At 40.2% G+C, this 13885-nt stretch overlaps 1 protein-coding gene and 1 long non-coding RNA gene across 4 annotated transcripts in view; one reads left to right on the top strand and one right to left on the bottom strand.

Annotated features, from left to right (window-relative positions):
- Positions 1 to 11461, top strand: part of LOC137431852 (death-associated protein 1 homolog) — a 175517-nt gene extending 164056 nt beyond the window's left edge. For all 3 annotated transcript variants that reach the window (XM_078782575.1, XM_068123615.2, XM_078782574.1), the window contains exon 5: positions 10255 to 11461. In XM_078782575.1, the coding sequence (XP_078638701.1) occupies positions 10255 to 10371 (117 nt within the window). In that variant the 3' untranslated portion in view covers positions 10372 to 11461. The remainder of the gene's footprint in view (positions 1 to 10254) is intronic.
- On the bottom strand, positions 4816 to 6197 carry LOC144893036 (uncharacterized). Its single transcript, XR_013624193.1, has 2 exons — positions 5789 to 6197; positions 4816 to 5522 (listed from the first exon to the last, which is right to left on the bottom strand). It is a non-coding gene; the product is annotated as an uncharacterized LOC144893036 (long non-coding RNA).
- Positions 11462 to 13885: the final 2424 nt, after the last annotated feature.

Genomic DNA, 13885 nt, shown 5'->3' with positions numbered 1-13885 from the left:
TATCAATAGACTGCCCCATTTCATACATACCAATAAAGTGTAGAATAACAAAGATACTCTTTATATGAGAAGACTTATAGGCAAAGTTTTTAATATCATTAAAGTTTATAGATGATACATAGTTGTTATGTAAACCCCTTACAACAGAAATGGAAAATGTTGAAAAATGACCAAAATCGGGAAATTCTTAGAAACACATATATCCTTCATTTATTCTCATTTTATGGTGTAACAGCATATATTCTAACTTTATCCAGCTTCATAATGTACTCAATAACTATTTTACATCAGAAATAATACTGAACTATACCTTCGTAGTACAATTATTTTGATTACATCATCGATGACGTCATAAGAGCTCAAAAGGTCATCGATCGTAAATGTCCCTGGAAGTGAATATCTAGCTAGGCACCTCTTCCATTAGATAACTAAAATATTACTAAGAATGTAAACTCATAAACATTATTGATAGCAAGACAATCATCATTCAGTAAAATAGTCGTAATGTTAACCCCAAAGAGACATTTTTACGCGATCTTCAGAAGGTGGCAATGAACGTATAAGCACGATCTGGATTTGTAATTCTAGGCACTGGGTAGCAAGGAAGTCTAGACTAAAGTAACTTCTCTAGTTTTAATCATACCAAAAGCTATTTGTAGTTTCATGAATTCAGTATTCACTATCTGATGATAGATCACACTTTTGTGGATCACCACAACACAAGCAAGCAATGGTACATTTAACAGTTGCCTCCCTGCAAGGGCAACGCCGTTTGCATGTACCTTTCTGGCATTTGCAGGAAGTGTTTACTAATTTGGGTTTTGTGGGCTTTGTCATTCTGTTTGCAATTAGGATGCCATTTTCTACTTTCCTTCCAAATTTGATTGGATCTGGTAGGGTTGGTTGAGACTGGGATGCTCGTTTGCAAATGGCTAGCTGGTGTACGGTTCGCAGTAGGTGGAGATGGAATGCATCCTCTGTTGCTGGCAGAGAACGAATATCCGCTTTCCTTGTCATGAAGAGGTGGCAACGGAGTTCATTTAAATTCCCAGAGAAATCTTTTTTTCCATACAGTGCAAAAAAGAATTTCTTGGCTGAAATGACAACATCTGTTGTGATATCTAAGGTGTCCCCAATGTTGGCATATTCTGCTAGGGGCCCAAGAGCGGGAGCACAGTCCAAAGCAATTTTGAGTGCGCGTTTTTTTCCAACGAAATAAGGGTAGCTGACAGTGTCACATCCTGTTATTATATATGCAGCCAAGAGTACTGCTGTTATGTCTACTGCTGGGTAGGAAGAGGAAAGATAATCTGCTATTCTGTGGCATGGCAGGAGTACTTTGGTTCTCTCGATTGGACCGGAGCATGATGAGGTCGTTTTACATATCCACAGTTCATCTAATTCAGGCATGTGTGATACATGGTAGATGGCCATGATTACGACATCTGTATCATTGGCTACAATCACCACTATGTTGCATTTGTCTTCTCGCACGCAGTGGGAAATATGCGCAAATATCCGTGTGTCGGCCTCCTCATGGGGTTGACAAGTTAAATCGGACAATTCAGAGGCTGTATTTTTTGTTAACTGGATGACTGGTCCAGGTGAAAATCCTCCAATGATGACTTGACACTGATCTGGGATATGTTGGATGTTCTTTGACCAAGACTCTTGAAGGAAGTTCAGTAGCTTCTCCTTGTTCTCCATTTTAGAAATGAAGTTTTTCCACTGTGGTACAGACAGAGCAGAGTGGGGACAAAAGGTCTTGAGATTCTGTGTACCTTTTCGCCTGCGGTATCTTTCCTCATATTTCAGGCTACTTGATGGATTGATGTCATATTTGTCACCAATGACATGAATCACATCACAACCTACTGGTTTCATACTGAGAATCTTGTGAAGGTACTTTTGCTGTAGTTGATCAAAATCGGTGCATCCCATACCTTGACAGCGTTGAATAAATGCCATCATATCAACTACCATGGCTGTCTTTTCTTTGGAAGGAGGCAGTTCATCCATCTCTTCCCAGTGAGAGCCCATTGTACTCTTCAAAGCCATAACATAATCTGCCTTGTTGCCTTTTCTCATCCCGTATCCGGATGGGTGTCCTTCATCTGGGTCAAACAGTGAGCTAGGGTAGTTTGCCCATTCATGTGAAAAAGCTTCCATTTTTCCCGAGTCATTTAGATTTTGTGCAAAGCACAGACTTCTTATCACTGCACTTTCTTGCATTTGTAGTTGTTTAGTCTTCTGTGCGGGTGTTGTTTTTTTTTCTTCCTTTTTCAATGAATGTTTTCAGGCGTATAGGCTCCACTTTGTGGCTATTGGCATTTTGTGCTATGTTGAGAGCTTTCAGTCCCCTCTCTTTTGCCTCCACTAGCTCGTTGCATGAAGCTAATTGGCCTGTTGAAATGTTTGTGAGGTCTGTAGTATTATATCTGAAGGGATTTATCATCTTCTCTTTGACTAGATGTTTAATTTTGGTGACCGTTTCCTTTTCTTTCTTCAACCTCTCTTCTCCTCCAGACAAGCTATCGTTCTTCAGATTCGCCATCATCTTAACTTGTTCTGATATTGATGTCATGCCCGGGAGTGCCTTCAGGTACATGTGAATTGCAGCTGGCTGCTGTGATATGCCTGTGAAGAGCTTCGTTTTCGCGTCCTTATTATACGTCTGCTCCAGGGCCATATCTGTCCATACTCCGTTTAGCTTTCCTTCCTTCTGCCTGACAACAAAGTTACCGTTCCTAAACTCGGCCTCAACTGTAGGCGGTAGTGTTTTCATAGCATCCAAGTAATGTGGAAGACATGATACATATTTGGTATGTCCAGCAGCCACTATATACGGCAGCATCTCTTCGGTAGATGCTAAATGAAGGTCCCAGTTGCCAGATCTCCGCGTGGATGTACTTCTTCAGGATGCTAATTAAATCGATATACATCAACCAAAGTTGGCTCGTTGGAGATTGACACGTCTTTATAAATTCGTCCAGCTTGCTCTTAACAGCCATTATACTCTCATGTGCGTCTTCACATGTTGAATGAAGATGTTCAATATCATAATTGTTTTTGCTGTTGTTTATTAATTCACATACCCTGTTGACTTGAACTGAAAGTAAGGACATATCATCAGTTTCTCATGACTCAGCCAAGATCCAGTCCTCGAAAGCTTCCCATAGAAGAGCGTAGATCGCATTCTCAGCCAAGGTGTGTGCCCGAAGCATCTGGTAGTAGTCTTTCCCATCCATAATCTGTTTGGAGGTCCCTGGTAAACACACACCTGATTCGACAAAAAGGTCTTCAAGACCAGTGCATTTCATCAAATAACCGATGGCTCCAAGGAAATTCATGACGATGTGGAAGCCACCCATTCGTATGATAAGGTTTTGATATTTCTCTGGACGTTTTTTCTGCAATGCTAAAACAATCTCATAAATTGCCTGGTCACAAGTCAAAACACAAAATTCTTGGCCTAGATCTTTTGCAACAGACATGCAGTAATCGACAGACTCTTGGACCACATCTGGGCTTGTTGGGGACATAGGAAAGAATGGGCCATAGCCAATTACAGAGGCTTTCTGCACAGTTTTGGTGAAAGTTTCGTTGAATTCCTTCCAGGACACTGGCTGCATTTCATGTGTAATATCCAGTAAGTTAGTAGAGCCAGTCTGACATAGCTTGAACAAGATATAATGGTTCTGTATTTCTTCAAATCGGTTCCTGTTATCTGAAATTAGTTTAACGCCACAAAGAGAGCGGCTTCTCTGTCGATCAGTAAGAGTGATCCCGCTTGACCGTGGTTGTAAAGGTTCTGGTTCTTTTACTGACACTGTGCGAGATTTCTGCAGTGGGATGCCTGATTTAACATGTTGGGAAGAATTGTTAGGATATTGATAAATTATGTGAGTGGTTCCATGAGTTGTAGTTCCATCAACAGTATTTTCTCTGAAATCTAGGTTGTCAATAGCAAATTGGGTAAAAACACTTTTGGCAATATTATGAGGGATGAAATAGCCTCACCTCTCTTCCTGGTCATCGGTTTCAGCCGCCATAGTTGCTATATATCTCTGGGCATCCGTATAACTAATACAGTTGCCAAATCAATTTAGTAATGTAACTGTGTCTTTGCTCCGTGTCTGTTTTATTATATGTATAGCAGTACCTACATGTTTCGGAGTTTTTACATTGGAAATGGCAGCACATATATCCTGAGTTAGGTTAAGAACATTTTCATGCTGTTTCTTTTCTAGTACAACACGCCCTTCAGACCCTATTTCTTCATCTGCTCCTGTTATCATCCATGCAATGTGGTTGTAAAGATCAGTTGGGACACATTTCTCAGCAGACTCATAAGAGATGGCCATGTTAGTTTGTTTAACATTCATTTGTTCTGATGACATACTTGATTGCATCTTATCCTTAATACTGATATATTTCACTTGACTACGAATAGCTTTCGCGGTATGGAATGATTCTTTCATAGACACACAGTATTGACCTACACCTACCTGTTCAGACTCTGTGGTAACTTTTTCATTTTCAGTGCCAAGCTCAATGTAATCAAAATCTTTTAACTGACTCTTTACCTTTTTAACTTCTGCAAGTACTTTTGCCAAATTTAGCTCAGAGGAGCATAAAAGATTGGAAGCTCCAACCTGTGGAACAATAATTACCCTGTCGCCATAATGGTTTTGAAACTGCCTAGACAAGAGCCGCATATCACTACCAACTGACACTGCATTTTCAACATTATTATCAAGTAACCAACTTCTTAGCATATCACGCAAGCAAGAAACTGAATAAACACAACCATCGTTGAACAATTTCGGTTCAATCTTAGAAATTACCCATAGAAATCCTTCTTCGTATGACGTTAACCCCTTATCAGTATTTTTTGCTATAACACGTTTCGTTAAGAAGTTCTCTAAGCACAGTTTATGATACCTGAAATCACTAGCAATCATATCATCACCACTTCCCTGCACAATAAATGCAACATTGTTTCGTCATGTAGTTCTTTCGCTTTGTTCCATATCGATTGCTGTCGATCCTCAGTGGCAACAAGACAAAGTTTTCTATCACCTTTTCTGTCTCTCTCTTTACCACAAACAAAACATGTCGTTTTAAAATCGAATTTCGAAACAATCTTTGAGCGAGTTGATAAGCCAACAGGTGCTTCACTTGAATCGATCTCTGCTTGCTACTTCACCCTTTTCTGTTCTACGGTTTTCTTGTTGACATATGCACTGCGGCAGTCAGCGTGAGCCTTGGGATTTCTGTGCAAGAATGAGTCCTTATTTTTGGCATCGTCTATGAGACGGCATGCGACACTATCACCCCGTTGCGTTACAGCTTGCAATAATGATGCATAACCTCTACTTGTGATTTTCTGAAGGGGAGATGATATCTTCTTCTGGCAGATTAGACAGGAGTCGTAATCTGTCTCATGAGGAGTCTTCCTTTTCTGACCAACTTGAATCGATGAGTCCCCCAGAGGTTCCATAATTGTTGTGGCAACAAACCTGTAACATGAATAACACATCATGAGTACCGATGAGTAAAATAACAAAAAACATTATAATGTAAAATTATGCAGGCTACATCTTTTTCTAGCAATTTCCACAAATTTGGCTCGAACAACACAAGGGGTCAACATAATGACTATATTACTTTTGATGAATATCTCGCTATCAAAAACTTTGTTCGTGAGTTCACTTTCTTCAGTAATATGTTTGTTATTTTAGTTCTCATGGTTTATGTGATATAAGACATCTTATTGAAGAGGTACCTAGATTTTCACATTTGTCCCATTAGGAGTCTTTCTTTTCTGACCAACTTGAATCGATGAGTCCCCTATAGATGTTCCAAGATGGGTGTAGCAACAAGCCTGAAATAAAAATGAATGACACATTATTCGATATATGAATAACATAAAAACAGATTTTCACTTCCCTTTTAGATCAATGACCTTTTGAGCTCTGGTGATGTCTTCGATGATGTAATCAAAATAATTTTACTACCCAAAGTGTTAATATCTGATATAAAATTGTTATTGAATGCATTATGAAGCTAGATCAAGATAGAATCTATGCTGCTACACCATAAAGTGAAAATAATGAATGCTATCTGTATTTCTCAAGAATTTCCCAATTTTGGTGATTTTTCCAAAAATTACCGTTCCGTTGAAATGGGTTTACATAACAAATACGCATCTTTTGTAAACTTTATTTATATTAAAAACTTTGCCTATATGTCTTCTTATATAAAGAGTATATTTGTTATTCTAACTTTATTGGTATGTCTGAAATGGGGCAATCTATTGACGAGATACCTTAATTTTCACTTCCCTTCCAAATCGGTGACCTTTTGACCTCTGATGACGTCATCGGTGATGTAATCAAAATAATTTTACTACCAAATTGTAGCCTGGGCCAATACCTTTCTACTGATGCCTAACATGTGTGTTTTCGTCAAAGCTGACCCTATCTAAATCCCAAATGTATTTCCCCTACCCCTAATTTTTTGACCAAAATTGTTGCATGCAAAAATTCAAAGTTATGACCATAATTTCAGTTCGCAAGAGTTTTCGCAGAGCACACAACCTAGAATCTATGCGGAATGAATATATCTACCAGAAAATCCATTCAAAGAAAGTATAGCATCCATCCCCACCTCCAACCGTTATTTTGCACGATAGCTCACTCTGGCTCCCCTACTGAAGGTGGGTGGGGTTTTACCCATAACCGTAATATCCTATCATAACCTTTTATCACCCCCATATTATACACCTTGGCCTATCCTGATCGCGAAATGGCTAAACGGGGGTAACATGGAGATGGGATTGGGAGGGAACGGTGTGCAAAAATTGATTGATTAATTGTATAATTAAAATAAATAAATAATCATCATAAAATAATTATTTTTTTAATCAATTGGCTAATAGCATACCTAAACCGCCACTGCTTCATCCCAATCTAACTTTTTGAAAATTAATTAATTATTTGAATAATTAAGTAAATAATGGATTAATTGATTAATCGATAAATCAAAACTACACTTTATAGTCAAATCATTTGGTCATTGTCATGTCCAAATAGCTTCCTAGCTCAAAAAGTGCCTGAGATATTGCCCAGATGAGAAAGAAAATAAATAAGTACTTAATTCATCGATATAATAATTAAGTAATTAATCAATTAAATGAATAATCAAAATATACCAAAAAATAACGTTTTTGCCAAAGCACTTGGTCACTATTGTGCCCAAATTTCAGTTTTTTAGCTGAAAGGATGGCTGAGATATTGCCCAGATAAACAAACAAGAAGGAAAACAAGAAAACAAATGGAGTGAAAACTGAGTACTCTCTTTCGGCGCATGTCTCTGAAGGCAATGTACATAGTATATACACATAGAGTTTGTAGTATTGTAACCTAAATTAACAAATCTTTTTTTCTGCAGCAGTTTGTAATGATGCATTTTTAAGTCAAAGTAACCGTGTTTGTGTTGACCTCATCTGGATGTGATTTAAAGTAGGTTGGTCCAGCCTGGGCTATCATACAGATGCATTATTTCTTGGCTCTAGTCCCAATGTGCAACATTAAGTGGACAATAAATTTGTCAGTGTGCTGCAACACAGTACTACTAATGTACTGGTGGACATTATGCTTTAGGCCAAAGGTGGCGAACCTTTCCTAGTCCTAGGGCCGTTAGTTATTGATGAACTTGTGCGGGCCGGATATATGCTCGTGATGTGTTGGTAATTTTAAACAACGCGAATGCAGATGAGTAATTAAACTAATTCTGATTTTCTGACTCCTTACTTGCTGCACGGCACTCTGAGTGGTTTCCAATTCTTCACCTTCATATTGTATCAACCTCGGCCAATGATATAATATTCAATTGTTTCATATATTTTTTATCTCAAACTGTTCAGACCTTTTTAAGGCAATGGTAAAACAAAACAATTTCTATTCCGACTCGCTTTTATCTCAAACTACAAGGTTGTACACTGGCAACAATATGTGCTGAGGCACAGAGCATGTGTGTGGTTGCAAAGCTTGTCCTTCCTGTCTTCCTGTTCACTTCCTGCCAAGACAGATGCTTTTGCTTGTTGTGATGAATATGGTTATATGCAATTTATGAGGATTAAAGCAACAGTTCATTTATTAGGAAAAAATTTTGTGTGACTTAATATTTCTACATAATTATTCTTCTCTTCTTCCTTGTGCCATTATAGGCTGCGAAAAAAAATAATCTCAATTTAATCCATTTTTTATTCGGGCTGTAACACAACAAAATATGCAAAAGGTCAAGGGGTGTGAATACTTTCTGATGGCACTTGATGTGAAATACTTAACAAAATATCACCACGTGGGCTGGATCAAAAACATGCTGCGGGCTGGATCAAAACATACTGCGGGCTGTATCTGGCTCATGGGTCAGACATTCCCCATTCCCCATTCCTACTTTCGACCTTTGAGGTTTTGTTTTGTTTTTTAGTTGAAATGTAGTGCATCCTTTGATCACTGTTACCTGGTGGACCGATCATTGTTACCAACAAAGTGAATGGAGGTCGGTATTCGCCCGTTTGTCTGTCTGCAAGCAGAATATCTCAAAAAGATGTGGACGGATGCTGAAAAAGCTTGGTAACCGGGTGGAGTGTGTGACAAGGACGAAATTATTGGATTTTGGTGAAGATCCGGATACTAGAATTTTTAGTGATTTTTCACCATTGTAAGATCGGGCTAAAAACAATATATGGCACAATATTTCAAAAGGTTGTGGATGAGTTATGGCAAAAGGTGATGGATGAGTTGAGTAGGTGACAAGAACAAGCAGATTTAATTTTGGTTCAGGTCCAGATGCAGATCCGGCCAATCAGTAGGATACAAAACATAGACTGTTCAGCCTGGCAGAGGTATGCGTTCTACTGAGTGCTGTTCTAGTTTGTTTTCTTTATGTAAAGGGTGCATTTAACTTCTTCCTCAATTATATATTCCTTATTTTTAATTCCCATGTCAATTTTTAGCTGTGTCGCAGACGCTGCTCATAGAGTGCACGCTGCTGTTGTTGTTGTTACCACCTCTTCTTCTTCTTCTTCTTGTTCTTGCGGAGAAGACAAAACCTCAAAGCTCCACCCATTCTGGGAACCATAGCTCCACCCATTCTGGGAGAGCCTTCATATAAACAAATATCCACCATTTTATTAACTCGCATAGCTTTGAGGCCTGTTTTGTAGGCCCGTGGTGTCTTCCTCTCACACAGTTTTCTTTCAAATCAAATTCGATATATCATTTCATTTTTCACAGTCGCCAACATAGTTTTAGACTCGGTTGAAAAAAAACGGGAAGAAAATCCGATGAAAGTTGCCCTTTATAGAACGAAATGAATTCTCAAAGGCCTGTAACTTCAAGTCCATTGACATATATTTTTTTTAAATCGCGGCATGCTCAGTCATACACCGCCCGAAATAAGAGACGGGAAAATGCCGAGATATATATATTTTGTTTAAATCGCGGCATGCTCAGTCATACACCGCCCGGAATAACAGACGGGAAAATGCCGAGATATATTAAAAATTCGTCCATTTGATGACAATCGTCACGATGAAATATTTAATTTATACGTCGTCACAATAATGTGGAGAGAGGAGCATAGCTTCGTTCACGTGTCGCCACATACGGGAAATTGCTGAGATATATATTTTTTTACATCGCGGCATGGTCAGTCATACACCGCCTGAAATAACAGACGGGAAAATGCCGAGATATATTAAAAATTCGTCGCCACACACGGGAAATTGCCGAGATATATTTTCACTTTGCACAAAAATAACATCAAGTAATCGAATCAATAGGAATGTCCTGTGCCTATAACATCGACGTTTTCGGCACAGCTGCATCTAGGCATTGCGTAACATCGACGCGGCTTTTGTTTTAATTAAAACTTTTTGTACTTGTTTTGTTTAAGCTTCTCTTTATTTGGTAATTCTTGATCTATTCATCTCTAGTTGTATCCTACCGCCATCAACGTTTGTGTAACAACTGAGTTACTTTCTTAGCGAAGAGCATTTATTTTTATAACCAGTACGGTTTAGTTGCGATTCTTGAATGGCCAGGATTTTGGTTGTGGTTTGTTGTTGTCCTTTTATGGTGTAGAGGACCCTGTTCTTCTACTCCACTGTCTCATTGCACTTTGTTTGTTTCACCGGTGCTTCTTCACACCAGATGTTTCATTTTCTCCTCTCTTGCACCTCAGGGAAATCGTGAGTTTGAATCAGCTATGCAAGCAGTTCACAATAAGCCCATGCCAACGGTGGAGAAGCTTCCAACAGCCCGACAAACTAGCCAAGTCATCCACCAACCCAGGAAGTGATTCAAAATGGAAGTGGTTCCATCACCTCACTTAAGTTTAGTTGTTGTTGTTTTCAGTTTTTTGCCAAAGCCTTTTTTCACTCCTTCCCTAGGCTGCTCTGATTCTTCTTTCTGTTAGCAAAACATTCTTATTGAAGCCAAGGACAAACCAACTGGCAATGTTTGCATTCCTCAGGCATTTGTAAACGAGCACAATGCTTTGAAGGGAAACTTCAAATGCTTGCTTCATGCTTCATCTCAGACTAGTAAGTAGCTTATGATTGTATCAAATACTTGTTTTTATTTATTGAATTTTTTTCTTTTGCGGGGCTCACATTGACTTTGCTGAATCCTTTTCCATGATGGTTGGGCCAAACGATCCCAAAAAAGGCCGGAATATTTGTTTTGCCCCACCTTCCATCCTGCTCGGCCATCTTCCACCTTAGCTTCCAGAGCTGTTTCTTAAAAGCCCAATTTGCTAAGCCCAAGCAAGCATTCCCTTAACACGAGGTACACTTTGTTGTCACAGACTCGGTCTTGCCAAAAACATTTGCCAAATTCTGGTTAAGTTTGTGTCCATGTGGTGCTGCACTGCTACCATCATTTGCTCATGGAGTTAATTGGGTAGAAACCATCGGCCTTCATCAAATAGTCACTTCCTACCTTGGAATTTCACACCGTATATCTATAATATAGTACTCTAGGCTTTGCTGTTCGCTGTCTAGAACACTATGACTAATAAGGTAGTGACTTTGGCACAGACCTTTAATTTGTTTGAATTGCATTTAAATTAAGTTGTTGCACATTTCCAAATTTAGCTCATTTGATTATTATGTATTAGCATTTTCAAATGTTTCCCATATGTGCTTTTGTTGCTCTCCATCCTAAACAGTGTGTGCACTAAAAGCATGGGAATGGGTATTTGTTTGAGCGACAAAAGTTAGTTTGGTTGTGGGGCTATTTACAAATTACATATGCCAAATTACAAACTTTATAACGTCTCATTCTATCCGCTTCCTCTTTCTTGTGTACATACTATGTAAACTGCCCTGATTGTGAAGGTTCTGCATACTTCATTGGTAACAATAAATAAAATACAACCTTTGAAGAAATGTTTTTTTTTTTTTTTTTTTTTTTTTTTGTATACAAGATCGAGGCTCGTGAAAGAGCGAACATTAATCACACAGAAAGACAAACAGACACACAAAACAAATAACATCGGGAGCGGTAGACAAGATGGGGAGAGAGGGGGAAGGACACAAACACAACATTTGAGAGCAGGGACCGAGAGACATGGAGACATCAAGAGAACTGTGGGAGGGAGAGGGCTTTGGGGGGGAGGCATGGGAAGGGGGGGGGGGGGGGGGGTGAGAGGTATAAAACATATGGACACTGCCAAGACTTCCAGGAAAGAAGTTGGAATTTCAAACAAGGTGGATCTGGGGTGAATTAGTGGGGGTAGAAAAGATCAAGGTTTTGGATGGGGGAAGATAAGAGATGGTGCTGAACAGCTGTTTTGAAGACCTGGAGGGAGGAGTGTGATTGAAGTGAGTGTGGGAGTTTGTTCCAGAGGTGGGAGAAAAGAGGAATGAAAGAGTGAAGGTGAGCAGAGAGCCAAGATTTCGGCAGTTTAACCATCAGAGGGTGGCTGGCAGATCTTGTGCGACCTGTAGGAATATTTGGGGGACAGAGCACAGAGAGAGCTGGGGGAGCAAGGCCGGAGAGGAGTCGGTAGAAGACAGAAAGACCACCTACCTGCCTGCGGTGAGTGAGTGAAAGGCCCTCAGAGATAGCTTCATCGCGGGAGATTCCAATGATTCTGAAAGCTTTGGATTCAACAGCGTGAAGCCGAGCCAGGTGTGAAGCAGGAGCACCAGCCCATAGGGGAGAACAGTATTCCATTGAGCTGCGGATGAAAGCCTTGTATGTGGTGAGGAGCTCAGGTGTGCCTAGGAAGGACTTCGCACGACGGAGGATGCCCAGTCGGCGACTGGCTTTGGAGGCCAGCTTGGAAATGTGGTTTTCCCAAGAAAGATCATGGCAGATGGTGAGACCCAAAAGTCTTCTCCCTTGCAGTTTGTCTTTGTTTGTTGTTACCTCCTTACAACGTTGCTATCAAAAGGTGGAGCGAGGTTCTCGCAATATGCGATTTATTTGTTTTTGTTTAATTTTCGAGGACCAAGTTGTGTTTTTATTTATTTACTAGCTGAAGTACCCGACACACAAATGGCACTCTTATAGAGATAACATTTATTTATCTTGCATTAACAATGAGCACTGTAGGTTCTTCAAAAGGTGGCAATATGTCTCTTCGTGTTTCCAGCGATCAAGTAATGACTTCAAAGCCACCAGGTAATCTGGTTTACTTCCCTTTCCCGTTGCATATCCCTGTTCAAGACTTGAATGTGGCTCAAAAACTGAAGGTGGATACTCGTCTACTCACGAGCGAAGGTCTGTACCTTCTTGTCTTCTGCTCGGTCTTGTACTAATACAAACTTCGAACAACACTTCTTTGTAGATATTCTTCACTTTCTGTGAGGTGGACAGTGATTTATTTGTTTTTGTAGCAAATGTTTCCAGCTTCACCTGTTCGATTTACTCCCTGTTGGATTAATGTGCCTTAGCCAGTGTGGTTAGCCCCTTCTCCCTTGCAGTGATCAAATATTCATCTTCACGTGTGAAAGCGTTGGTCATTTTCTTTTGAATATAAAAAAAAAAAACCACCTTCAGAGGCCATTTTTCCCCGCAAAGTGGGGGTTGGCCTTTTTCGGGGACTGTGGTTGTTGTTGTTTTTCGGTCCCCTTTTTGAAGCAATGTTTTACGGCCGGATGCCCTTCCTGCCGCCAACCCTTTTTGTCGCCTTTTACGACAAACGGGGAATTACCAGTGAGCTGGTACTCAATTAGCCGAACTCGGAAGGATGACAGGCTGAGTCAACCCCCCTGGCGTTAATTCAGCGATCGACCGGGATTCGAACCCAGGATCCTAGGATCCTAAGCCGGCACCCTAGCCGCTAGCCCAACACCAGGGATTTTTGAATGACACATGCTATTTTATTCACGGTGTTGCCGAGTCTTCATGGTGCCTTCCTTCATCATGTTCCAAGTGTGACATGGCTCTTGTCTTCTCTGACACTGCAGTCAGAAGCAGAGCTTGTAGATATTTTTCCTTGGCTTCTGGCTGATGTCGGTGAACGGCTTTGCCTTGGCATCTCGATTGGACGTCTTCTCCGAGGCCATATCTGTCCAACCTCCATTGAATTTGCCACATGTTTGCTGTATGGTGAACTTTCCTCTTTTCAATCCATCTGCAATGTGTGGTGCTGTGGTATCAAGCTCCTCATAGCCTTGACGTAATGAGGCAGGCATGACACACACATGCAATGCCCTGCTGATACCAAGTAAGACAGCATCTTGTTTACTTCAATAAAGTGTTCTTCCCAGAAGCCTGCTTTCTCCGCTTGCACTTCAGGATCATCACCTGTCCATGAACATCAGCCACAATTTACTGGTTGGAGACATGCACATGCCATCAAA

The sequence above is a fragment of the Myxine glutinosa genome, chromosome 7 (assembly GCF_964187855.1).
Source record: "Myxine glutinosa chromosome 7, kmMyxGlut1.1, whole genome shotgun sequence".
Taxonomy (NCBI): Eukaryota; Metazoa; Chordata; class Myxini; order Myxiniformes; family Myxinidae; genus Myxine; species Myxine glutinosa.
The sequence above is the reverse complement of the archived record's forward strand: the minus strand, read 5'-3'. Positions and strand labels throughout refer to the sequence as shown.